Below are 25,446 nucleotides of genomic sequence, written 5' to 3' on the forward strand. Positions count from 1 at the left end.
ACACATCTTCCCCAACCTCTGTAAAAGCAATCCTCCTGACTAATTACCCCATGGGGTTCATAGCACACTAGCAATAGAGGGCAGTCTTTAATGCCATCTCTATTTCCATCTTCCCAGATGTAGAGAATTTATTCCCTGTGCTTTTCTCCTCTTTTCTGATTTAATTCAAGTGAGTGAAAAATTAATACCTCTTCTATTAGGCTACTTTCCACTGACATATTACTCAATACTTTGTTTGAAAAGATCCCTTGTTTAGTCCCTTACCCACAGTCCATCATTGGGACTTAGGATGGGAATCTTAAATTGAGCAGTGGTGACAAGAGGGGGATCCTGTAATGACATTTTGTATATAAGGGATGTTTTTAAATTGGGCATCATTGTTTCAAAGACTGACTTTATTATGTAGTTATGAATTTTATGAAGTAAATTTTTATTTAAATTAGGAAATTATTTCAGTTACTGATTTTTATGAAAGTTCAGTTCAATTCAACAAACATTTATTTTGTGTTTACTATAATTTGGGTTCTGTGCTAGGGACTAGAGATGCAATGATAAAAATAAGGGTAAAAGAATATAGTATATACACTTTAAAATAAATTCAAAATAAATACAAAGTAGTTTCTGGGTGATGAGCACTAATAATTGGGAGAAATCAAGAAAGACTTGAAGGAGATGGCTTTTGAACTGAGTCTCAAAGTGACTGAGAAGCTTCAAGTAGTGAAGGTGAGGAGGACATCAGGAACAGAATGGTGAATGTATATGGAGGGAGTAGATGAAATGTTGTGTATCAGGGGTACTTCACATGCATTAGGGCAACACTGTATAATCAGCTTGGAAAGATAGATTGAAACCAGATTGTGAAGGGCTTTAAATGCCTAGGTGGAGAAGTTGTATGTTCTTCTAGGGGTAATAAGGAGACTTTCTGACTAGGGAAGTGACACAGTCAAGAGACTACTTTGGTAGTATCCATTTGGCAGTGTGTGGAAGATGAACTGGAAAGGAGAGAGGCTGGATACTAGATATCCATTAGGCTACTGCAGTTGTCTGAGGTAAGAACTAGGGTTTCTTTCAAAAAAGCACTATTGTGTAATAAAGGAATATAGTGTTTAGTTGAACAAAATTTGATTTATTCACAATCTCTGGAGTGGATCTCTTTACATAGATCAAGATACACGATATTTTAGTATACCCACAAGTTCCTCTGTTCAGATTAATCCTTTTTAAATAACTGAGGCCTGGATATTTAGCATGTGGTTTAGATCCCAATGAGTAATCCACAATCACTTAAATAATTATAGTCAATTCTGGATTATTCACTTTCTGGGTTACTTGCTGTGACTCAACCTCTTATCTTTAATCTCTCTCTGTCTTCTGTCTTCTCCCTTACTGTCTACAAACATGTCCATGGCTCTCCTATCCTCAAAAAATTCTCATTTGATCCTTCCATGTCCCCTGCCATTCTATATCTCTTCTGCTCTTGGTGACCAAACTCCTTGGGAAGTTCATCCACTACAGATACCTCCACTTTATTTCCTCTCACTTTCTTCTTAACTCTTTATAATCCAACTTCTCATCTCTTTATTCCACCAAAGCTACCCTTTTTTTTTTGTGGTGTCCAGTCATTTCAGTCATGTCTGACTCTTTGTGACCCCTTTGGGGGCTTTCTTGGCCAAGATATTGTAGTGGTTTTCCATTTCCTTCTCCAGCTTATTTGACAGATGAGGAAACTGAGGTAAGAAGTGTTAAGTGACTTCCCCAGAGTCACATAGTTTATAAGTGTCTGAAACAAGATTTGAACTCAGGAAAATAAGTCTTTTTGACTTTTGGCACTCTATCCACCTTGCCACTAAGCTGCCCTTTTTCAAAAGTGATCTTTTTTTTTTTTAAGTTTTTTGCAAGGCAAATGGGGTTAAGTGGCTTGCCCAAGGCCACACTGCTAGGTAATTATTAAGTGTCTGAGACCGGATTTGAATCCAGGTACTCCTGACTCCAAGGCTGGTGCTTTATCCACTACACCACCTAGCCACCCCAGATCTTTTTTTTAAGGTTTTTTTTTTTTTCAAGGCAAACAGGGTTAAGTGGCTTGCCCTAGGCCACACAACTAGGTAATTATTAAGCCTCTGAGGCCAGATTTGAATTCAGGTACTCCTGATTCCAGGGCAGGTGCCTCTATCCACTTCGCCACCTAGCCACCCTTCAAAGTGATCTTTTAATCCTCACTTAGCTGCCCTTCTTCAAAGTGATCTTTCAATCACCAAATCCATTTTTCCTCCTCATTCTTTGTTCTACTTGACCTTTCTGCAATCTATGATACTGTTGATCATCCTCTTCTTTTTTTTTTATGGCCCACCAATTTTTATTTTGCTTTCACAAAGACCCCCTTGTAAAATGGGAACCACCCCATCTCCTGAGATGTTTACCCTGTTTTTCACAGTGGACAGTCTGTGGTTTTATTTTCTCCATCTCTTGAAGGTGTATGAGTATAACAGATCTATCAAACCTGAGGGTGCTATTCTCAATTTCTGTGTACAATATATGGGTGTCTAGACCCTCTTTGGTCATTTGAATCTGTGGTTTCCAGAGAAGGCCAGATTCTGCCCATCTCCAACTCATGGAGTTGAGGTTGGGGGCACTGGGAGGCTTGAGTTCTGAGGGACAGGGCTAGTTGAGGTTCAGAGCTCCATTGCCTCCCCACTATGGGTGCTGTGGTTTTGGTATACCTGGGAGTTCCCCAGTCTCAGCAGCCGAAGGGTTTCTGGGATTTGATTGCCTGGATATTGCCAGAGGAGAAGCTCCGAGTGGGGACTCAAGGCCAGCAGAAGGCTGGGGCAGAGGATCCCAAGATCCTCAGTTGAGTGAAGAGAGTCTTCCAAAGGTCTGGTCACAGGTGGGGCTGGAGTGCCCATGGAGAAAGTTATTGGTGGCTCACAGTAGGGGTAATGGCTGTCTAGGCTGAGGTGAGAAAAATTGGGAGACCATGTTCTCCTCAGACAGGAAATGCTTCTGATGAGAATCCTGATCCTCTTTCAGCAATTGACTGGTGCTCTGGAACTGAATTCCTTGGGGAAGGGAGCAGACATCCAGCGTCCGGCCCGGGCCCTGGGCTTCCCCAGGCTGTGTCAGGGCCCCGGGTGGGCGGCCCAGCTCCGCGGGGGGCGGCAGGATCATGGAGCTCCGGGGACCGCGACCGGCCTGGGCTCGCGGGGTCTCGCGGAAGCCGGGGGTTCCATGCCCGGCGCCCTTGGGGGAGGGGCGGCGGGAGGGAGATCATCCTCTTCTTGATCCTCTTTTCTATAAGATTTTGGGACACCACCTTCTCCTGGTTCTCCTCCTATCTAATTGGCCACTCCTTAGTCTTCTTTTCTGGGACTTCATCCTCTGTCCATATTATGTCCTCTAACTATGAGTTCCACAGGTCTCTGCCCTGCCCACTCTTTTCTTTATATACAACTACTTTGCTTGGTGATTTTTTTTTTCCATTTCCTGTGGATTTAAATCATCTCTAAACTGTTGATTCTCATCTTCTTCTGTCCTAAACTCCGTTGACTAGTCTGGTCCCATATCTTTGGATGCTTTTCAGACAATTTAAACTCGATGTCCAGCAGACATCCTAAACATAATGAATTTGAGAAATTATCAAATGAAATAGTATGAGAAAAGAAGAGCCCAGGAAAGAACCTGAGAGACCAAGCTCAAATAGTGGTTATGACATGAATGAAAATCCAGCAAAGGACACAGATTTTTTTGACCTGAAAAAAAGTAGAGTAGTGTCATGAAAACGCATGGAGCAGAGAGTATTCATTCAGGAAGTAAGAGAGGGTATTCAATAGTTTCAGATATGTAGAGAGATTGAGAAGGATGAGAGTTGAGGGAAATTCCCTTAGATTTGGCAATTGAGAGATCATTGATATCTTTTGAGAACTTATTTTCATTTGGAGGATGGGGTTGAATATCAGATTACAGAGAGTTTAGAAAAGAGTAGAGATGAAGTGGGAGCACAAATGTAGACTTCAAAAAATCAAGAATTTTGCTGAGAAGAGGAGAAAAACTGAAAGCAAGCATGGTTAAAATCTAATGAAGGTTTTTTTGGCAAGGCAATGAGGGGGTTGAGTGGCTTGCCCAAGGTCACACAGCTACATAATTATGTGTTTGAGGTTGGATTTGAACTCAGATCCTTCTGACTTCCTTCCGGATGCTCTATCCACTGTACCACCTAGCTGCCCTATAAGGCCTTTTTTTTTAAGAATGAGAAGAATTGGGTGTATTTGCAGGAAGGGAATAGCAGATATTGAAAGACTAAAGATTAGAGGCAGAGGATGGGCAAAATCCTGGGGAAGACAAGGTATGGTATTAAAAGTGCATGTCTAGGTTATTGACTTTGTCAGGAGGAAAGGGATGGCTAAATGTCTATCAAATGAGTTAGGAAAAAATCTATACTTTCTGGAAGTGGGACTTGGGATACACGGGAAATTAATGTGAAGTAAAAAGAAAAGGCATCATTTAGAAAAAGACTATTTTTAATAGGGTATTACTAAGAAAGAAAGATAAAAATTAACTCTAAATCTTAGTACAAGAGGATTAATGCCCATACAGATTAAGATACAGACTATTATCCTCTGTAGGGTAGTTTTAGGGTTGATTTTATTTTCTTCTGTTTAAAACAATTTCATCACAATTCCTGATTTTTGTTTTTTAATGTGATGGATTTGATATAGATAACAGCTTTTCCCATGAAACATTTGTAGAAACTTAAGAGTTGTTAAAAGCAAATTAGTATGAGAGAACAGATCTTGAAGTCAGGAGGACTCATCTTTCCAGAGTTCATATCTGGCCTTACATACTTGCTAGTTGTGTGACCCCATGCAAGTCACTTTAACCCTGTTTGCCTTAGTTTCATCATTTATAAAATGAGCTATAGAAGGTAATGGCAAATGAGTCAAATATCTTTGCCAAGAAATTCTAAATGAGGTCATGAAGAGTTTGGACAATTGAAAAATGACTCAATAGCAATAATTACTTAAAATTAACATGTTTTTCCTGGTTTTTTTTCCCCTCCTACAGAATTTGACCTGCATACCAAATGTGTGGTGGATGTAGATGCAAATAAAGTTATTCTTTACCCTGCAAATACTAATCTTTCCAAAGGAGATGTCAGGTAAGATAAGACGCAAAATCAGTATATTTTGCATTTTTATGTTTGTTTTTTTGTTGTAATATTACCTGTGACTTAATTCAGCAAGAAAGTGTTGTTGAATACCCCTGGATCTATGATATTATGCTAATGTATAATATATTATGTTAAGCTATGTATTATTAGCAAAATTAGTAGATTATAGTTAGTGCAGTTAATAGTGTACCAGTCCTGGAGGTAGGAAGTCTCATCTTCATGAGTTCAAATCTGGCCCTAGACATTTACTAGCTATGCTCCTGGACAAGTCATCATCTAATCCTGTTTGCCTCAATTTCCTCATCTGTCAAATGAGCTAGAGAAGGAAATGGTGAAACACTCCCATATCCCTGTTAAGAAAATCCCAAATGAGCTCATGAAGAATCAGACATGATTGAAAATGATTAACAAAAATGTCCTTGCTAAACAGTGGTGTTAAACTCAAAAAGAAATGAAGCCACACAATTAAATTTTAATGTGTTTCAAGCTGCACTCTGGCAAATGATGTTTGCCACCACTGCCCTAGAGGAAACTAATAGTTTTCTTGGACAGATAAGACCAACTCATGAAACAGTTAAAAATCAAAATAAGGGAGTGTGTATTTAAGTGCCAAAGGAGTGGTTACAGAGAGTAAAGTGCAGTAGGAGTTCAGAGAAGGGAGTGAACCATGAAGCTGGAGTAATTGGGAAGGAGCTTTGTGGAAGAGGCCAGACTTCAGTGAAGTCCTCAAGGTTGGGTAATGTGTGAAGGGGCAGCAGTGTTGAAATCATTCATCTTCTTCCTTGACTTGGAATACACACCCACCTCTTTGCTTGTCCTATGTCTGTTTGTCCATCAAAGCTCAGCTCAAGTCACCCTCCTTCTTGAGACCTTGTGAGCCATTCTCTCCCTCTTTTGAACTCCTTCCACAACTCAGTCTGTAGTCTTGCATTGTTAGCTGTTATTTGTGTCTTGTGTTTCTAATAGATTGAAAGCTTATCTAGAGTAGGAACTGTACTTGTATCTCCCCTTCTCCTCCCCTCCATTCCCCCTTAGGACTGAGAACTTAGTTAAATTTGTATTGATTTGATTATTTGTGGAAAAGAACAGCCAGAACCAAAGGTAGTGATTGAAGGGTGGGGAAAATCCCCAGAAAATATACTGTATTTGGAAATCTTAAGATAGACCTGACTAGACTGGTTTGTGTTATAGATAAGCAAATTTGTGTTTGTAATAGCAAGAGATAAGGTTGTATTGGTGGTTTGGAGCCAAATTGTATAGCACCTTGGAATGTCCTTTAAAGAAATCTAAGCTGCCTTTTGCAAGGGAACCATTGAAGTTTTTGTAACAAAGGCAAATCTATGATCAAATGAGATTTTATTTTTATCTATCTATATAGATCTTAAGCAGACCATACTACAGAGTTCTGTAAATGTGAGTTGTATTAAATCATGTTTTTATTTTGAGTCCCAATTTTCTCCTTCCTTCTAGCCCTTCTCCCACACATTGAAGTTAGTAATATAATGCCTATTTGCATATGAAGACAAGCTTGACATTTACATATTAGCCATGTTGTTAAAAATAATGGCAAGAAAAATAAAATGGAAAAAATGCTGCAATATGCATTCAGAGTTCTATGATAATAATTTAGGCTATAGACACTTTGAATCTCAGTTAAACTTTGTGTCTCCCTTAATGCTTAGCATAATGCTTTGGACAAGAGTAGTAGGTACTTGAATATTGGACAAATTGAACTGAAGCTTTGTCTGTTCCAATTGCTGTATATAAGACATATTGAAGAGGGTCAACTGGGAGGGCTTGGGAGACCAGTTGGTAAATCATTACCATGACAAGGTGGTTATTGAGGGGTTGGACTAGAACTGAGGGAAAAGAAAGGAAGCAACTGACAGTGGCTTGCACATAATAAATACTCCATGAATATTGGTTGATTTGATTTAAAAATTAATGGGAAATATTAATAGAACTTTATTATTAACTGTATTATCAAAGATGAATCTAGGGTTTGGGTCCTGAATTAGCCATGTAGTCCTTAGTTATCCTTGGAAATAGTTACTTTAATTAATTTAGGATCTTTCAGCTGAAAAATTCAATTACTGCTATATTTGATATGATAGGTGACTTTAACCAGAGTTAGAGTGTTTAGTCTAGAGAAAAGAATACTAAAGGAGACATGATTATTGTCTTCATAGCTAAAAGAATATTATCTACAATTGGGGACATACTTGTTTTCTGGTATTCTAGTTAACCAATATGTTGTTCTGTGTAGTCAAATAGTAAAGTGGACAGAATGTTGGGCCTGGAATCAGGAAGATCTGAGTTCAGGTGTGGTCTCAGACACAGGTTATGTGATCCTGGGGAAGTCACTTAACCCTCTTTCCTTCAGTTTACTCATCTGCAAAAACAAGCTAGAGAAGGAAATTGTAAATTACTCTTAGTATCTTTATCAAGAAAACCCCTAAAAAGCAATCAATGGATACAACTGAAATGACTAAACAACAATAATATGCTATTCTAGGACCAATATACTCAAGAGTTACAAAGTAGTAGACTTAAGTTAAAATGAAAATAATTTGTTGAGACTAAGATGTATAAGAAGTAGAAAGAATTCCCTTATCAGAAACTGAACTTTCCCTCATTTTGTAAGTTTTTTGAGGGGGGTGGGTTGGGGAGGGGAATGGGGTTAAGTGACTTGTCCAAAATCACATAGCTAGTATCAATTATCTGAGGTCATATTTGAACTCAAGTCCTCCTGAGTCTAATACTTGTGGGTTTGCCACTGTGCAACCCACTTTCATAACTCTTATTTCTGTTTTGTGATTGAATACTTATTAGGTGTGTAAATGTCAATAAAATGTAGGGGATTGTGCTGGATCAGTGCTGTCAAACTCAAAGAGAAATGGATCCTTAGAAAACTACAAATTCACATTACTTACGTGATATTCTATTTTTATTTATTTATTTATTGCATTAATAATTCCCCAACTATATTTTAATCTTGTTTGGGTTGCACTTGGGAGTTTATTAGGCTGCCAGTCAACAGTAAGTTTGACTTGATGATTTCTTTTTTTTTATAATTTAATTTATTTTGAATTTTACAATTTTTCCTCTAATCTTGTTTCCCTCCCCCTACCCCCCCCACAGAAGGCAGTCTGTTAGTCTTTACATTGTTTCAAATTCTAAGTTGAATGTGATGAGAGAGAAATCATGTCCTTAAGGAAGAAAAATAAAGTATAAGAGATATCAAAATTATATAATAAGATAACGGGTTTTTTTAAAAAAAATAAAGGTAATTGTCTTTGATCTTTGTTTCAAGCTCCACAATTTTTTCTCTGGATACAAATGGTATTCACCATCGCAGATAACCCCAAATTGTGCCTGATTGTTGTACTGATAAGAATGAGCGAGTCCATTAAGATTGATCATCAGCTACACATTGCTGTTATGGTATATAATGTTCTTCTGGTTCTGCTCATCTTGCTCAGCATCACTTCATGCAAATCCTTCCAGGCTTCCTTTAATTCCCATCCTTCCTGGTTTCTAATAGAACAATAATTTCCATAATGTACACATACCACACTTTGTTCAGCCATTCCCTAATTCGTGGACATTCACTCAATTTCCAATTCTTTGCCGCTGCAAACAGGGCTGCTATGAATATTTTTGTACAAATGATGTTTTTACTTTTTTTCATGATCTCATCAGGCTACAGATCCAGTAGTGGTATTGCTAGATCAAAGGGTATGCACATTTTTATTGCCCTTTGGGCATAGTTCCAAATTGCTTTCCAGAAAGGTTGAATGAGTTCACAGCTTCACCAATGATATATGTGTCCCAGATTTCCAACATCCCTTCCAACATTGATCATCATCCTTTCTGTTGACTTGATGATTTCTATGATTGGTACTAACTTACAAATTCTTTGACTAATTGCTAAATGAACCTTTTATGATTTTCTTATAAATCTTGAAAAGGATTACTTTGAGGTTTTTATCTAATGCAGAAACATTTTCAGTTTTCCCCTGCCTAATCATTGTTTAATATAATGTAAAAATAGTAAAATGCATATCATAAGTAAATTGAAAACTTTTGTTTAGCCTTTATTTGCAGGAAATGGTGATATTCTTCTCAGAAAATGACCATTTATTCTCTCTTCATTCCCTGATTTTATGTATTTATATATGAAACCTCTGTACCATTTAAAAGATAACACTGTTGGCCAAATCGAACAATTTAAAGAGGCATTTTATTCTGATTAATTTTTTTACTTATTTTTAATTTCCATTAAATCATACTTAGTATCATGAAAACAATATTCATGCCTTTCTTTACCTGAACTGGCTCTAGAAAAAATTGTGAATTAGTGTTTTTCTTAACTTTTTGACCCTCCTTGATTCACTTTACTCCACTGAATGGTTTTTTTGAGAATTCCAAGATCCTTTTCCCTTTTCATGTAGCTAGTTATTTTATTTTCTTTCCTATTAACCACAGTTAAAGTGAAAGAATAAACCATTTTTTTAAATTTAAGAGGATTAAGATTTGACCTTCAGGAGTACAGAAAACCTATGAATTAGTTAAGTTCACAATTTCCTTTGTAAAAATTATTTGGGACTTATTTTCTCATAAAACATTATTTTAAATGTTAGATTCTTGGGGCAGGTGGCCCAGTGGATAGAGCACCTGCAGTCTGGAGGACCTGCATTCTCAGACTCTTAATATTTACTTAGCTGTGTAACCTTGGGCAAGTTACTTAACCCCATTGCCTTGCACAAACAAACAAACAAATAAATGTTAAATTTTGGGGTTTACCCACAGAGACCTATTTAATCTATAAAATTTGTGAAGTATTGAAAATACCATGTATCTCCACACCCCCATTACTTCTTGTTTACACTGGATGTCTATAGTTGTTTGAATGTTGTCTTCCATTAGCATGTGAGCTCTTGTAGCTGGGACCCTGTCCATTTTTTTGCTTTCATTTGCAGTCTTAGTGGAGTGCTTGCTAGCACATAAAAGGTCTTTAATAAATGGGGTTGAATATCTGCTTGCTTCCTCTACCAGTCCAGCAGGCATTCTTCAGTTACTCTGTTCATGAAGGGAAATTTCACTAGGTAGCCTCCAAGTATTGCTATTTAGGAGCTGGTTTTGGAAAAGGAAATAGGTTGCTCTGTGACAATCTCAGGGGTCTCTCTTAGTCACTGCTAGCAAAATTCTAGTCAGAGTGCTCCTTAATAACCTGATCCTTCACCTGGAAGGTTGAAGCCAGTGTGGCTCTAGAAAGGGCTGAGGAATGGTTTGATACCATGTCTGCTGCCTAACCAAGAAGAGAAAGGAGGTCTGTGCACCATGTTTGTTGATCTGACAAGGCCTTTGATAACTGGTATTTGTGAGGCCTTGTGGCAGATCATGGCAAAATGTGCTTGCTGGAAAAGTTCATCAGTATTGTCAGTATTTGATACCATTGTTCATAACATCATGCTTGCCCAGGTTCTAGATAATAAACAGTGCCCTGCACTTTCCAGGTCCCCAGTGGAGAGAAACTCATCTCTTTACTTGCTCCCATGCTTTTTTTTTTTAGCATGTGTTTTTAGCAATGTTGTCAGACACCTTCAATGAAGACAAAAATGCCAAGAAGATCATAAATTATGTAACTTGAAAAGCCTGTAAGTCAAGACTTTTGTTCAAAGATAATTGTATTTTAGCTTCTCAGATGGAAATGCAACAGTTATTGATCAATTCTTTATTAGTTTTGTTTATTTTGGCCTAACATTTAACACAAAGAAAACAGGTTCTTCGTCAGCTAGCTCTTCATCATCCATCTAGAACCATTGGTAACACAAAAGGAAAAATTTTGAAAGTTGTGAATAAGTTCCCTTGGCAGTGTATTTTCCAAGGATGTCCACATAGATGATGAGATTGAGTCATACATTCCCAGTGCTAGTTCAGTGTTTGGGAGGTTCCAAAGGAAAGTGTAGGACAGAAGAGCGATAGTAGCTTGCCTACTAAACTGAAAGTCTACGGAGCCATTGGGCTGACCTCATTGTTGTATGTCTGTGAAACCTGGTCAGTGTACTAGCTCCATGCCCTTGGAGGAAACAGAATCGCTTCTATTTGAATGGTCTTAGGAAGCTTTGGAAGATCACATAGCAAGGTAAGCTATTGGATACTGAACTTTGAGCTGTATTATAATTCACACATTAAAGTTTTTATTTCAAGAAATTTACTTTTAGAAGGAATTGCTGAATTGGAAAATGATTAGAGTTCTATATTTTAAATAACTTGGTTACTGATTTTTGTGTAGCCCAGAAAAGAGTGTGGTTCTTTGATGAATATGCCTGGGAAGGCATAGATGGGTAATTTTTTCATTTAGAGTCAAAAATAGCAAGGGAAGAAAGAAGAAATTTGAAAGAAAATGGAGGGAGCTGTTGGTATGTTTTCTTGACCTAGCTAAATTAACTTTGTCATTTAAATGGCTATTGTTTAAGAAAACAAAACCTAGAAAAAGTCTTAAAACCTTGCCTTCATAGTGGATTATAGTCTAGTACAGAGGCATCCAAACTCTTGGACTCCAAAACTCCAGGCAGTCAGAATCAGATTAAAATGTAATTGGGAAGTTTTTAACCAAAAAAAGTTCAATACTTCATAGATAATGTTAATTTGTGGTTTTCTAAGTCAATATGCTGCCTGCAGGGATCTGTTTCTAATTAAGTTTGATACCATTATTCTAGTATGAGGAGACTGGAAGTTTGTATCTAGCCTCCAATCATTTGATACTTATTAGTTCTGTGACCTTGGGCAAGTCACTTAACCCTGATTGTTTGGCTCTTCCAGAGCCATCTCCAGTCCTTCTGATTCTTATCTGGCCACTGAACCCAGGTGACTTTGGAGGAGAAAGTGAGGCTGGTGACTTAGTACAACCCCTCCCCCTCACTCAAAATCCAAACCACTGTTTTTAATAGCATCAACTCCCTGATGTTGTGGTCTTTTTCTAAATTGAAAGGCAAACATTATCAAATAAAAGGATGGGCAGGATGGTTGAAAGAAGGTGCTTGAACCATACTCTCTGAAAGAATAAGCAAATAAACTAAATCCTAAAAAGGCAATTGCCTTACTAAAAAAAGAAAAAGAATAGGGGCGGCTAGGTGACGCAGTGGGTAAAGCACTGGCCCTGGAGTCAGGAGTACCTGGCTGGGTTCAAATCAGGTCTCAAAAAAGATTGACTGAAGAAATCAGTAAGCAAAAAAGAGACTCCAGCTCTTGAATAAATATTATGGTGTTAAAGAATACTTAAAGAGAGGGGCAGCTAGGTGGCATAGTGGATGAAGCACCGGCCTTGGAGTCAGGAGTACCTGGGTTCAAATCAGGTCTCAAACACTTAATAATTACCTAGCTGTGTGGCCTTGGGCAAGCCACTTTAACTCCATTTGCTTTGCAAAAACCTTAAAAAAAAAGAATTCTTAAAGAGAAGACATTAGGAGGGGGAAAAAATGTTCTCAAAGGCAAAAAGGATCTATTACACATCTCTCCATTGGCACTAATAGTTGAGAAAGTAAAAGGAGGATTTGGCATCTGAGAAAGATGAAATTCAGACTAGTGAAGAAAGAGAAAGGTTGCAATCTCATTATGGAGATTCTTAACATAACAATATGGAGAATAGAATGGTCCTGATTAAAGAAAAAATGGCAGAAATGGCCAGATAATTACTAAAACACAATCATAGAACAATACAACTAGAAGATAGTAGTGGTACAAATGAATTTATTATTAAAAGAGTTCTTCAGAATGCTGGTTTTTTTTTAAAAAAGATTGAAAATATATTGGAAATTATTGGAATGCCTATAGATTCAAAATGAGAGAATAAGATGAAGTTTGATACTGCTTTGCTGACCCCTCCATTCCTCCCACCCCCCTAAATCAGGAGCCTTGATTTCAAGACAAAGTGTAAGCAGGATTACAGAACATTAAAGAAAAAAAGCATGGTTAAAAGAGCATAGATTTAGAGCTAGAAGGGCCATTAACAGTCATGTATCTCATTTTTTATATCAAAAAGTTGAAGACCAAAGAGGCTAAGTTTAAAAGTAGTTTAAGTGATAGAATCAGGATTCAGTTCCATGTTTTTTGATCTCAAAGATAATTTTATTTTATTTTTTGTACTTTTCAGTATAGTAATAAAACAATATCAGTCTTAAGTATATTTGCTGCAGGAGGAATAGCAACTAAATATATGTCAGTCAGCTAGCATTTATTATGTCAAGTGGAATTTTTAAAATGTTTACCATTTGCCAGGATACTGTTCTAAGTACTGGAGAGAAAGATAATTGATAATAGTTAATTGAAACACAAATAAATAGAAAGTCATTAGCTATTAATAGGAGATTTTAATTCTCCTCTCTCAGAGCTGGACAAGTCTAATAGATGAGCTGAAAGTAAATTGATTTGGACAGAATACTGAATAAACTATAGATTTGAATTAAATATCAAAAAATTTACTTATCAAAAGATTGGGAAACCTTTACAAAAATTGATCATGTTTAAGGGTATGAAGATACAGATCTTAAATACTTAATTAATGCAACAAAAATAATGGTTAATATGGAAAATAATAAGTTAAAGAGGCAAACTTATATGGAGATTAAAAAAATTTTAAGTAATGAGTGCATTAAAGAACATTAAAAGATCTAAATTATAATAAAGGATCAATAGCATCAATTCAGTATAACCAAATGTGTAGCATATTTAGCTATAGCTAATTTAACCAGCAAACACATCCCTAAATGAGTAGATTGATAAAGGAGAAAAAGAGCGAGCTGAACATAAGGAGAAAGTTAAAAAGTTAATAAATCAAAGAAGTATAAAAGGAGAACATTTGAACCTTGGAGATGAATAAACAGAATTGAGAACAAAATAATTGCCTTACAATAAAAACTTTTTTTAAAACACCTTCAAACCGAGAAATATTTATCTAGTTTTTATTTTTTGAAGGTAAATCAAAAAGAGGTAAACCAAATTTCAAAAAGAACAAGAAGGTAAATCACAGCAGATGCAATAGAAATAAATTATAAAGATTTATAATTTCATGATAATGAAGCAGAAAATTTTAATGAATTATATTAAGCACTGAAACAAAATACATCTGACAAAATAGGAGATAGATTATTTAATTTTAGAAAGAGAATTATAAGTCAATTAGATGGTAAGCATTTATTACTATGCCTAGTAAGTGTTGGGCACAGTGCTAACCTCTGGAGAGAGATTCAAAGAAAGGTCAAAAGTCCCTCCAAAACAACAGCAGTTCTTGCTCCCTAAGGCATTCACAGTTGAATGGAGGAGATGCTATGCAAATACCTCTAGTGATGGGGATATAAGTAAAACTGAGTGAGAAATACTGTCAACTTAGTAGAGGAATGGTTTATATGTTTGTCTCTGTGTGTGTGTGTGTGTGTGTGTGTGTGTGTGTGTGTGTGTGTGAATTCAATTCAGTGTCTATTATACCCATTTTTGTGCTACATTATGCAAGCAAGAAATATTCAGGATAAATTGGTGGTTGTTTCAGAAGGTAGGCATTAAGCACTAGGTACAACCATAGGGAAAAGGAGTATAACTGGGTCAGCCATCTGGCCTTTATTAAGCACCCCTCATATAGCTTTATGGCCCCTATGGTAGATACAGCATCAAGGGCAGACACAAAGGCAAGACAAATTAAAAAACCAAACCAGTTACCCACTGACTTTAACCATGGAAAAGGCAGATTGCAAAAGAATAATTAGGAAGCATTTAATAGATGTAGACTATATGTTGGTAACTGTGCTTGGTTCTAGACATAGAAGAACAAAGGTGAGATGGCCCTTGCCCTTATGGAACATAGATTCATTCAAATAGTAGCAAAACTAATGCTAAATTTAGGAGACAACTTTTTTTCCTTATTGATATTTTATTTTTCCAGTTATATGTTATGGAAACTTTTCAACATTCATCCACATGCATGTGCGTGTATGTGCGCGCGCACGTGTGTGTGTGTGTGTGTGTGTGTGTTTGTTTTTGGAGGGAATTCACTTAAAAACAATGGGATAAGAAGGAAAACATAAGAGAAATTTTAAAAAGTGTTCATTCACATTCTATAGTTTGTTGTTGGTGTTTCTTTTGGTTTGTTTGTTTTCATTTGATTTTTTTTTCTCCTTCTGGATGTGGATGTCCATAACAGGTCTTCCAGGGTTGTTCTAGCTCTCTGAACTGCTGAGAGGAGCTGCATCCATCAGTTGATCAATTCACTACATTGTGGTTAATGTGTACAATATCCTCCTGGTTCTTCTCTCTTTGTTCAACATCAGTTACTCTCTTTACTCAGCATCACTTAAGAGACAACTTTGATGCTATTTGTTTAAGTTAATTCTCAGTGCAAGTCACTTAACCCCAATTGCCTCACAAAAACAAAAGTTAACTCACTGTCTTTTTTTTTTCCACTTTTTTTTAAATCAACTAATGGATGATATAAGGGGGGGGAGTTGCATAAAAGGTCATTTGCAAGAACTTTATTTTTCTTAATTGTTTAATGGACTTGTTTGTTTTTTTTTTTTTGCTTTTTACCTGATCTATGATTGGTTTTGTTTGGGGAAAATACTTGTGTATTTGAAAAATATAAGCAATAACTACATTGTTACAGGGAACAAGTATAGTTTTGGGGGGAGTGGTACTGAAAGAACTCAGGGTCAGTAAGCATCAACTTTTGGACTTTTGGGTTGTCTTTTTTAAACTTTTTTTTTTTTTTGCAAGGCAGATGGGGTTAAGTGGCTTGCCCAAGGCCACACAGCTAGGTAATTATTAAGTGTCTGAGGCTGGATTTAAACTCAAAGACTCCTGACTCTGGGGCTGGTGTTTTATCCACTGCACCACCTAGCCGCCCCTGTTTTTTACCTTCTTTTGGATTCTGGATGCCCTGTATCATGGAGACAACTTAAATTGTTTTATGTTTGGTGCATAATTTTTTTTTGGAGAAGTTTGAGCCATCATGGGATCAGAGAAAATGTCTATTTCTTTGTGGGGGGCAGACTGTTTTGTTTGTATATCCCTTAGCATAGTGCCTTGCACATAGAAGGTATTTTAATAACTGATTTTTGAATTAGGTCAGTAATCTTCATCTTTAGAGACAGGGTTGGGCTAACAAATTCAGTGAGAAATATTCATTAGGATTAGAAGGACAGACTGTGTGTGTGTGTGTGTGTGTGTGTGTGTGTGTGTGGTTTTTGGAGGGAATTCACTTAACATGTATATGTACATACATATGTATAAAACTGAGTTTTGTGGATAATATTGTTTTTTGTTTCAGTTTCTTATTTTATAGGGTAATAAAGTGTTGTATATGTTCCTGATGTAGTTAACCACTAAATCATCACATCAGCATCAAATGTTGATTTTATACATTTTTGACAGATGCTAGTGAATTTCAGTTGAAAACTAGTAAACAAGTCCTAATCTGAACACAAAAATAAAACAATAGGTATAGTTCTGCTGTATCAAGGTGTATTATACAGCATAGAAACAATTCTCTTTTAGTTACTGTTTTGGCTTTTTCTTTTTACCCTGAGTATATTAAATCATAAAAACATGAAAATGAAGTTATATAATACATCTCACTGAAAATATATATAATTAAATGTTAGCAAGTTGAGCTTACTATTTAAATGGATCTTATTTTGAATCCTATTAAAAAGCAAATAATTACCCTATAATTCAAGACCTGGGCAGAGTTTTCCTATGTCTGGTATTCTTAAATAAGGCACCATTGTACCATTTTTAGTGTTTTGCAAGCTGCTCATAGGCTCATAGATTTGAAACTGCCAAAGAACTTTGAAACAATCTAGTCCAGTCCTTTCATTTGACAGAAGAGGAAACTAAGGCCAGAACACTCAAGTAACCTCTCTCAGGTTCCACAAGTGGTAGTGATTAAGGAGTAGGATTTGAACCCCACTGCTCTGACTCCAGATTTGAACTCTTCTATTCTGTCCCATCCATATCCCTTATTGATGCTTTATTAACTTTTTTCAAGCAATTCTTTAAGAAGAACTTTTGCACATGTGGTCATTTTGCCTCCCTTGAGTTTTTTCCTAACTGTTGTTATATAAAATAAATAAATATAAATAAAATTCAGTAGGAAAAATGCAAAGACTTACATTTGGGTTTAAAAGAATTCAATTGACAAGCACAAATAGGGGGATGATTAGGCAAAAATTTGTTAGAAAAAGACATGGGGGATTTAATAGATCACAATGGCAACTGAAAAAACTAATTTAGTCTTGACTGCATTAAAACAAGTATAACTTGCAGGACTGATAAGGTGGTGTTAGAAGTAACATGATGGTGGGTAGAGTGCTAACCCTGGAGGAAGAACTGAGTTCAAGTACTTCTAACATTGTCGGTGTGACTCTGGACAAGTTTCTTTGTCTCTTATTTGCCCTAGGAAGCTCAGCAAAACCATAAGTTGTTGAACAGGTGCCAACGTGCATTGTTAGAAGTTTCTTTCATTTATGAAAGAGATTCAGGCTTTAAGTAGGAAAAACATTCCTTTGTACTCTTTAATTCATATTATATGAGAATAAGTTGAAAGAACTGAGGATGCTGAGTTTGGAAAAGAGAAAACTATGTTAGGAGGAATGGTAGCTATATTCGAATATTTGGAAAGCAGTCATATTGGTCATGTCAGACTTATGTGATGTGCCCCTAAAGGGCAGAACCAGGAGCTGTGGGATAGGGGTAGAGTTGCAAAGAAGAAAATTGAGACTGGAAAAAAACTGAGGAATGATAAGAGTCATCCCAAAAAGGAGTAGACTCCTTCAGTAGGTGGAGTGAGAAAGGCTGGATCACCATTTGGGTGTGAGTCAGCCTCTTAAATGCTTCCATTCTAAAGTTCTGTAATAGTGTACAGCAAGTAATTCCAGTTGCTGGCCTTCAGCAGTCTTTTCTATTCTGGGAAAGTATCCAGTCTCCACTGGCCCTCATATAGGTATATACATTCACTCCAGCTTTGTCATTCCAACCCACTCCCCTTATAAGGAAGGATCTGTTGCAAGGAAAATGCTATGACTTCTTGAGAACAACTTCCATGGGCTCCCATATGAATCAGAAGTTACTGGCTTAGCATCACTGAAAAAGCAATTTCTGCAAATTATTTATTCATATACCATATTTGTATGATATTTCATGTCTTTAGAGTTCTGTTCTAGACTACAAATTGGGAATTGGAGAGGAATGAGACTTTTACCCTCTAAGACCTTCCAATGTCAGAAGGATGATTAGCATCTGCTGAGTTAATGACAGACCTGAGATTAGAACCCCAAGGAGTCAGCCAGAAATGTTAACACCAGGAAGTGTTAAAAATCACAGAATATTAGCATTGGAAGTCCCCCTTTCATTTTACAAATGAAGAAACTGAGACCCCAAGACATGTTCAATCTTACTTTTATTCAAAACAATCACCATTGCTTTTTCAGAAGGCTTAAAAGAGAAAGTTGGAGTTCATGGAAAATAAACTCATTTATTTTCTAGTGTTTTCTGGGACTAGCCCTGATTAGTAGTAACTCTGAAACAGATAGTATTTTAATGTTGTTTGAGGATTCTTCTGAATAAAACACATCAATGCTATCAAGAAAGTATTTTAAAAATATTTTACTGTATATTATTGATCAGTTTTACTTCATACTATAAAAGGAATATTTCATTTCAAATATTTTTTATTTGTAATACAAATAATGTAAGTTAGTATAGTTCAGTAACAATTTTTTGGGTCAGACTTCTTGTTTTGTTTTGTTTTGTTTTTTAGGTTTTTGCAAGGCAAAAAGGGTTAAGTGGCTTGCCCAAGGCCACACAGCTAGGTAATTATTAAGTGTCTGAGACCAGATTTGAACCCAGGTACTCCTGACTCCAAGGCCGGTGCTTTATCCACTATGCCACCTAGCTGCCCTGGGTCAGACTTCTTAATAAGAACAATCCATATTTCCTTCCTCCTCCCCTTTCCTGGCCCTTTGTTAAATATTTTTATCCCAAAATAGGGAAAAAGGAAAATTATTTGAGAGGAATGTGAGATTTAGGTTCTAAGTTGCTGAACTTCCTAGCTGGGGAAGAGGGCATAGTCGCATTTCATTGCTTGCGTGTTCACATAGGTTGAGTACCTTTGTGAGATGACAGCTCTGTAACTTACAGAAATTGTAGGAGGGAGGTGAAAAAGCAGGTAAATCAGAGGTTGAGGTAGATGAATAAAAAGAATACCTTTATAATGTGACAAATATCTGGTGTTTTTAAGACCCTGACTGCCATGGCATTGACAAAGCACAAGATGCCCTGAGATAAGAGATAGTATCAGCAATTGATGGTTTTTTAAAGCAGAAGACAAAGTATAAGATGAATTATACCGGTAAAATATTTGTTTTGATTTTTTTTTAATCACAATGTGGGAGGATACATAAGGAAGTATGCAAGTCAGCTGAGTAGTTTGGCAGGTCCCTGTGCCTGGGGAAAACAAGTAGTTAAGGAAAAAAGAAAGGATGATATCAGGAAGTTTACTAACCTGAAAATCCAGCCTGTTCAGAAATATTCAATGCATCATCTTCAATATAACTGCCCCCAGAAAGGGAGCACCTGTTAATGAAGTTGCTTCATTTGAACCCTCCTTGGTTATACTGCTTGTATTTGTCATCATTTCTGTTCTCTGGGTGATGTAGAGGAAAGAGGAAGAATTCAGAACCTGAAGATGCAGACTCAACTTTGATTCTTACTACTCAGTTTGCCTTTGAACAAGGCATTTTACTTTATTCTGTGCCTCAGTTTTCTTACCTGTAAAATGAAGCAGTTGGTCCCTTTCAGTGGTAGCAGACAGATCCTAGCAGCTGAGTATTGATTTGGAAAACTACCAATCAGCATTTTTGTTGTATTTTTATTTATTTTGTTAAACATTTCCTAGTTAAATTTTAATTTGATTTGAACTGCACTTGAGTTTGATATGTGGACCAGAAGAAAATGGCACCTTTGGACTACATGATCTCTAAGACTCTGCTATAAATCTGAGAACCTTTGATTATTATTAAATACTAATATGCCCAAACTAAGATATCCATTATAGTTACTCATTAACTGTGGGTTGAATTTATGAGGGAATGTGAGACTTTGGGTTTCTCTTCCAAATATTTTCCTTTTATCATTATGTAAATCTATTGTTTCAAATGCTGTATAATTAGAAAGTATAGCCCTACTTTCGCAGTGCTATTTATTCTTTTGTTCCATGCCTTTTTTACAATGTACTTGTAGATACAAAGATAAATAATCATAGTTCCTTCCTTCATGGAGTTTATACTTTAATAGGGAAGATAAGACATGTACAGGAGATGTTCTTTAGGAGGTTCACAGGAGGGCAGATCATTTTCATCAAGTGGATAAGAAGTATGTGAAAAGTAATGGATGAAAGCAAAGTCATAGGGTCCACAACTTAGAGATCAGGCTCATTCAGTTCATTGCATCAGGTGAAAGCCTTTGAGGAGGCCTGTTTAGGGATCATAGATAATCTGGGTTAACTAAAGTATTGAGATTATGAAAAGGAGAAGGATGAGACTCGTATCTCAGGTAGTTTAATCTTTAACATATTTGGATGAGAACTAGAAACCTGTGGTGAGGTAGGTAAGACAAATATTTTTATCCCCATTTTATAAGTAAGGAAACCACAGCTCTTGGTTTATGATTATATAGATAGTAAATGGCAGAGCTAGGTTCTAAACCAGGTCTTCTTAAGCCAAGTCCAGTGCTCTTTCCACCATATCACATGGTTTCCTTTCAACATATGTTAAATTAAAAATATAAATGAATTTTAGTAAAAATATAATTTAATAGAAATGTTTATATCCTAATCTGGTTTTAAAAATCTATTTTTTTTAAAGCTCATTCTACTGAATAGGTATAACAAGTACAATGTAAAATTGGTCTTATATAATCAGATAAACAGCAATTCTTTTTTACCTAAATTCTCTGACATTTAAAAAGTCTATTAGAGTCAAAGCATGTGTTTCTACATGTTTGTTTGGAGACTAGTTGGCATCAGTATACTAGGTGTTATTTCACCAATCCTTAATGGATCATCTGATCCCCAAATATATTCTCATCTCATATTTGAGATAAGCTACTGTCTCTAGAAGTTCCTTATTAATATATAAATATGCTGGTTGAGGGGAGGGGAAACACACCAACAGGAATTATTAGTTCTTTGAATTAATTTGAGAACTGTCCCACAAATAGGAGGCAGTGGAAGATATAGAGTTCAAATCTAGCCCCTGGCACTGATGAGCTATGTGACTCTGGGCAAGTCACTTCACCTCTATTTGCCTTAGTTTCCTCAATTGTAAAATGAGGGTCTTAATACTTAAATCTACCTCAAAGAATTTTGTTAGGATTAAATGAAATAATATTTGTACCTCTTTTGGCCTAGTTTGTGTTTTAAAGTGTTATTTTCTTTCGTATTTTTTTTTGGGGGGGGAAGAGATGGGGAGAGAGAGAGAGAGAGAGAGAGAGAGAGAGAGAGAGAGAGAGAGAGAGAGAGAGAGAGTGTGTGTGTGTGTGTGCCTTTTCTTTTAATCAAGCTGTGGGGTTTTTTTTCATGATTTTCTTCCCAATTTTTTCTCTGTCTCTCTTACTTAATTTTCAAAATTCTTTTTTGAGCTTTTCCATTACCTGAGACCAATTCATATTTTTTTTTAGGGTTTTGGATGTTAACACTTTTGACTGCTGTATTCTTCTGAGTGTGTGTTTTAATCTTCCTTGTCACTGTAGTAACTTTTTATAGTCAGAATTTTTTCTGTTGTTTTCTCATTTTCCAGACTATCTCTTGACCTTTATCTCTTGCTAAAGTGAGGCTCTATTTCCAGGATGCACACACTGTCCCAGGCTTCAGGGTTTTTGTGTACCTGTTTTCAGAGACACTTATAAGGAACCTGTAAGCTTTCAGTTTTTTTAAAGAGGAATGATCTGCATTCTGGGCCTGCATTCTGTTCTGAAAATGACCACAAGCATTCTTTTCTGCCCTGGAACTGTGATGAGGGTCCCTGCTTTTCTGTGGCCACAATCTCTGGTGTGCTTGTGCTCATCCTCTCTCTGGGTCTGCCACCAAGAACTGTGACCCAGATCTGAGTATGGGTAAAAAAGAGAATTCTGTCCCTGGTGCCAGCAGAGAGACCCCTGTGAGCTCTTTCTGACTAGTTGTTTGACTCCCTTCCTGTCTATGGGCTGAGAGTTGTGGAAGCACCTGTTGCCTCTGACTCAGAAACCCCAGAGGTCTGCTCCTGGTTTGCTGTGTTCTGTGGCCAGTGTGGTCTCCACTCTCACCTAGATGAGACAGACTGTTCCTGCCAGCCTTCTAACTTGTTTTTGACTGGAAAATTATTTCGATCATGTTATGGGTTTTGCTGCTTCAGAATTTATTTCAGGGCCTGATTTAAAGGTGGCTGAATGGGTTTTGGGGAAAACTCAAGCAAGTCTCTGCCTTTTCTCTGGCATCTTGGCTCCACCTCCTTCAGTGAAATAATAGTAGTAAAAAGTATTTTGCACAGTGGTTGGAATGTAGTAAGCACTAAATAAATGGGGTTTTTTTTGATGGATTATCTTGAAATTTGGAGAAGATACAGATAAATCCTTGATTTGGTTATATCCAGATTTGGAGGGGGGTGTCATTTAGGGAGGAGGAGACAGAAGGGGATTGATTCTTGAGTTGCATAAAGGTTGCCACAAAAAGGGAAAGAAGGGTGCCCAAGAAAATTTTTTTGTCTGCTTTACAATTTTTACAGTGGCTAGCCTTGATTGAAAGGTAAGATTAAGTCTTCTTGTGTAATCTCCTAAGATTGGCATACCTAAACATGCTGATATCTCTGGATACTAAGGTGTGTATTTTACAGGTCTGAACAAGGAACAAGTAAATTTTTATATGTGCTTTAATCTTAAAATGTAATTAAGAAATTCATTTGCATCCTGGGTCCTGAATGTCCTTTCTGATTTGCTAGGTAGTGTGACTTAGCTTTATAATAATAAATTGTATTATAGTAAATTAATTAAATTATATTGTTCTCTTTGTTCATAGATCTCTCTTGAAATTCTTCTTTCTAATTTTTTCAGACTTCAACTCAGCAAACATTACTTATCCTAAGGATGTTGTTTTTCATATCCCTTGTTCTTGAGATATACAACCTGATGGAATAATCTTTTTTCATAAACTAAAAATTCTGTCCCAACACTTCAGAACTTGTCTTGCTCTAGAGGGCTCTAATTTACCTCCTCCTTGTTTGTATTTTCTGCTTTTTAAATTATCTTGAATTTACTTGACTCTTGTTTACAAACTGTATCTCCTGTAGAGCATTATCTCCTTAAGAGCAGGGGCTGGCTTTCTTTTGGCATTTGTATCCACAGTGTCAGCCCAGGACTTTGGATTTATTAAGTGCTTTTTATCTTGGCTTCTCATGCTGCTTCCAGGCTACTGCCATGTAAGAGGATGATCTGTAGCTTTAAGAACTACTGCCAGTACTTCTGTTTTGGGTCCTTGCATGCTAGCTTATGATGGTCAAGTTGCATATGATGAAGTCAGCTGATATGGAGAAGTGGAACTAGGGACAGATAGCATTTCTTCATGTAATGCTATTCGGAGTCAATATTTAAGAATCCAGCATAGTTGCAATTTTGGAATTAAGTTCAGGATAACTAATGCTTTAGAATGTTTAAGGTGGTCTATGCTGAAGAATGGCAAGAGAGCAGGTTGGAGGGTTAACACTCCAAATTGATTGTTAGCTCATATGATTGAAACCATACAACAGATTACAAAGGAAGTTGACTTGCCCAATTCACTTAAATTAAAGAATGCTCTTCACAGAATTTTAAGTTCATTTGTGAAATTTAAAGTAATACTATCTAGCATTTTCCTGCCATTAAGATTTTTCTTAGGAATCGATTGTATGCTCATCGTTATGGGTGGCTTTTACTATGAGGCTAATAAGATTTATATTTTAAGAGAATACACTTTGAGAGAAAATGATATAGCAAATTTAATGTATATCCCACCAACTCTCTTAATAAGAATCTAAAAAATGTCATAACCTGTAATGAATGGAAGCATATGAGAGACTGGTTTCCAGCATCTAACCCTGTGGCTATACACAAAAGTATATGCATAGAATCTAAATGAAGTACCTTATAACATGATCTCCCTATGGAACCCTCACTGCAGATGACCTTTGGGGACTGGGAAAGAATTGTTTGATAAGACATTGAATGAGCTGCCCATTTTCCATAGCCTAAAGGAAAGAAAATGAAAGTTTAATGTAGTCAGATTCTATTCACCTGTTCTTTATACTCACCTGTTGTCATCTGTTCATATTAATCCATATCTAAAATTATTGGGAGTTGAACTAAAGTTTTGAATTGTCATGGAGTATGACTTAAGAAGCAATCAAATGCAGTAGACTTGTAATTATCTCAAATAGTTATTGTCTAGCATGAAGAGATTAAATAAATCTAGTGATCCATATTACTTTTTTAAGTTTTCTGGAAAATGAAAGATTTCACTTCTTGAAACTTTCAATTTTATTTAGTTTTACAAAAAAATGTCACTTGTTCAAAAGTTAATCTTTCAATTTATGTTTACAGAATAAGTTTATATTTTTCCCTGAAAAGTCATCATGTTAAATGAACTTTTAGGTCAAAGCCTTCAGATTTAGAGTAAAAAAATTTTTCAAAATTTCAAGATATGGAAAACATTGTTACATTGTGATTAATAGTACTGACTTTCTATACTTTCTATTCTTTTGTTTGTGCAAGTCATTGTATCTGAACCACTTAAAATCACTTGTAAAGGCAGGTGCCTTATTTTTGGTTCTGTTGTAATGATGTTTTTGTACTTTTTCCTCTATTTGATACCTTAGTGTAAATAACTGCTGTAGTTAGTGCTAGCACCAGGTACATAGCTTTTTTATCAGATTTGCTATTGAGGGCAAACATAGGTTTGCTTTTTTTTTTTTTTTTGCAAGGCAAATGGGGTTAAGTGGCTTGCCCAAGGCCACACAGCTAGGTAATTATTAAGTGTCTGAGACCGGATTTGAACCCATGTAGTCCTGACTCTAAGGCCGGTGCTTTATCCACTACGCCACCTAGCCACCCCCAGGTTTGCTTTTTTTAAGTTGTATTTTAAACAGGCAAAAGAGAATGAGAGAAATTTTTTAAAAAGTAAAACTTATTTTGAATTAAAATTTCAATTTTCTATTATAATAGGA

General features: G+C 36.3%; 1 protein-coding gene and 1 pseudogene across 3 annotated transcripts in view; one reads left to right on the forward strand and one right to left on the reverse strand.

Moving 5' to 3' along the window:
- Positions 1-25,446, forward strand: part of KIF13B (kinesin family member 13B) — a 257,145-nt gene that overhangs the window by 17,200 nt on the left and 214,499 nt on the right. For all 3 annotated transcript variants that reach the window (XM_074209185.1, XM_074209184.1, XM_074209186.1), the window contains exon 2: positions 5,062-5,155. In XM_074209185.1, the coding sequence (XP_074065286.1) occupies positions 5,062-5,155 (94 nt within the window). The remainder of the gene's footprint in view (positions 1-5,061; positions 5,156-25,446) is intronic.
- Positions 2,508-3,230, reverse strand: LOC141504279 (host cell factor C1 regulator 1 pseudogene; annotated as a pseudogene).

This window comes from Macrotis lagotis, chromosome 1 (assembly GCF_037893015.1).
Source record: "Macrotis lagotis isolate mMagLag1 chromosome 1, bilby.v1.9.chrom.fasta, whole genome shotgun sequence".
NCBI classification, from domain to species: Eukaryota; Metazoa; Chordata; class Mammalia; order Peramelemorphia; family Peramelidae; genus Macrotis; species Macrotis lagotis.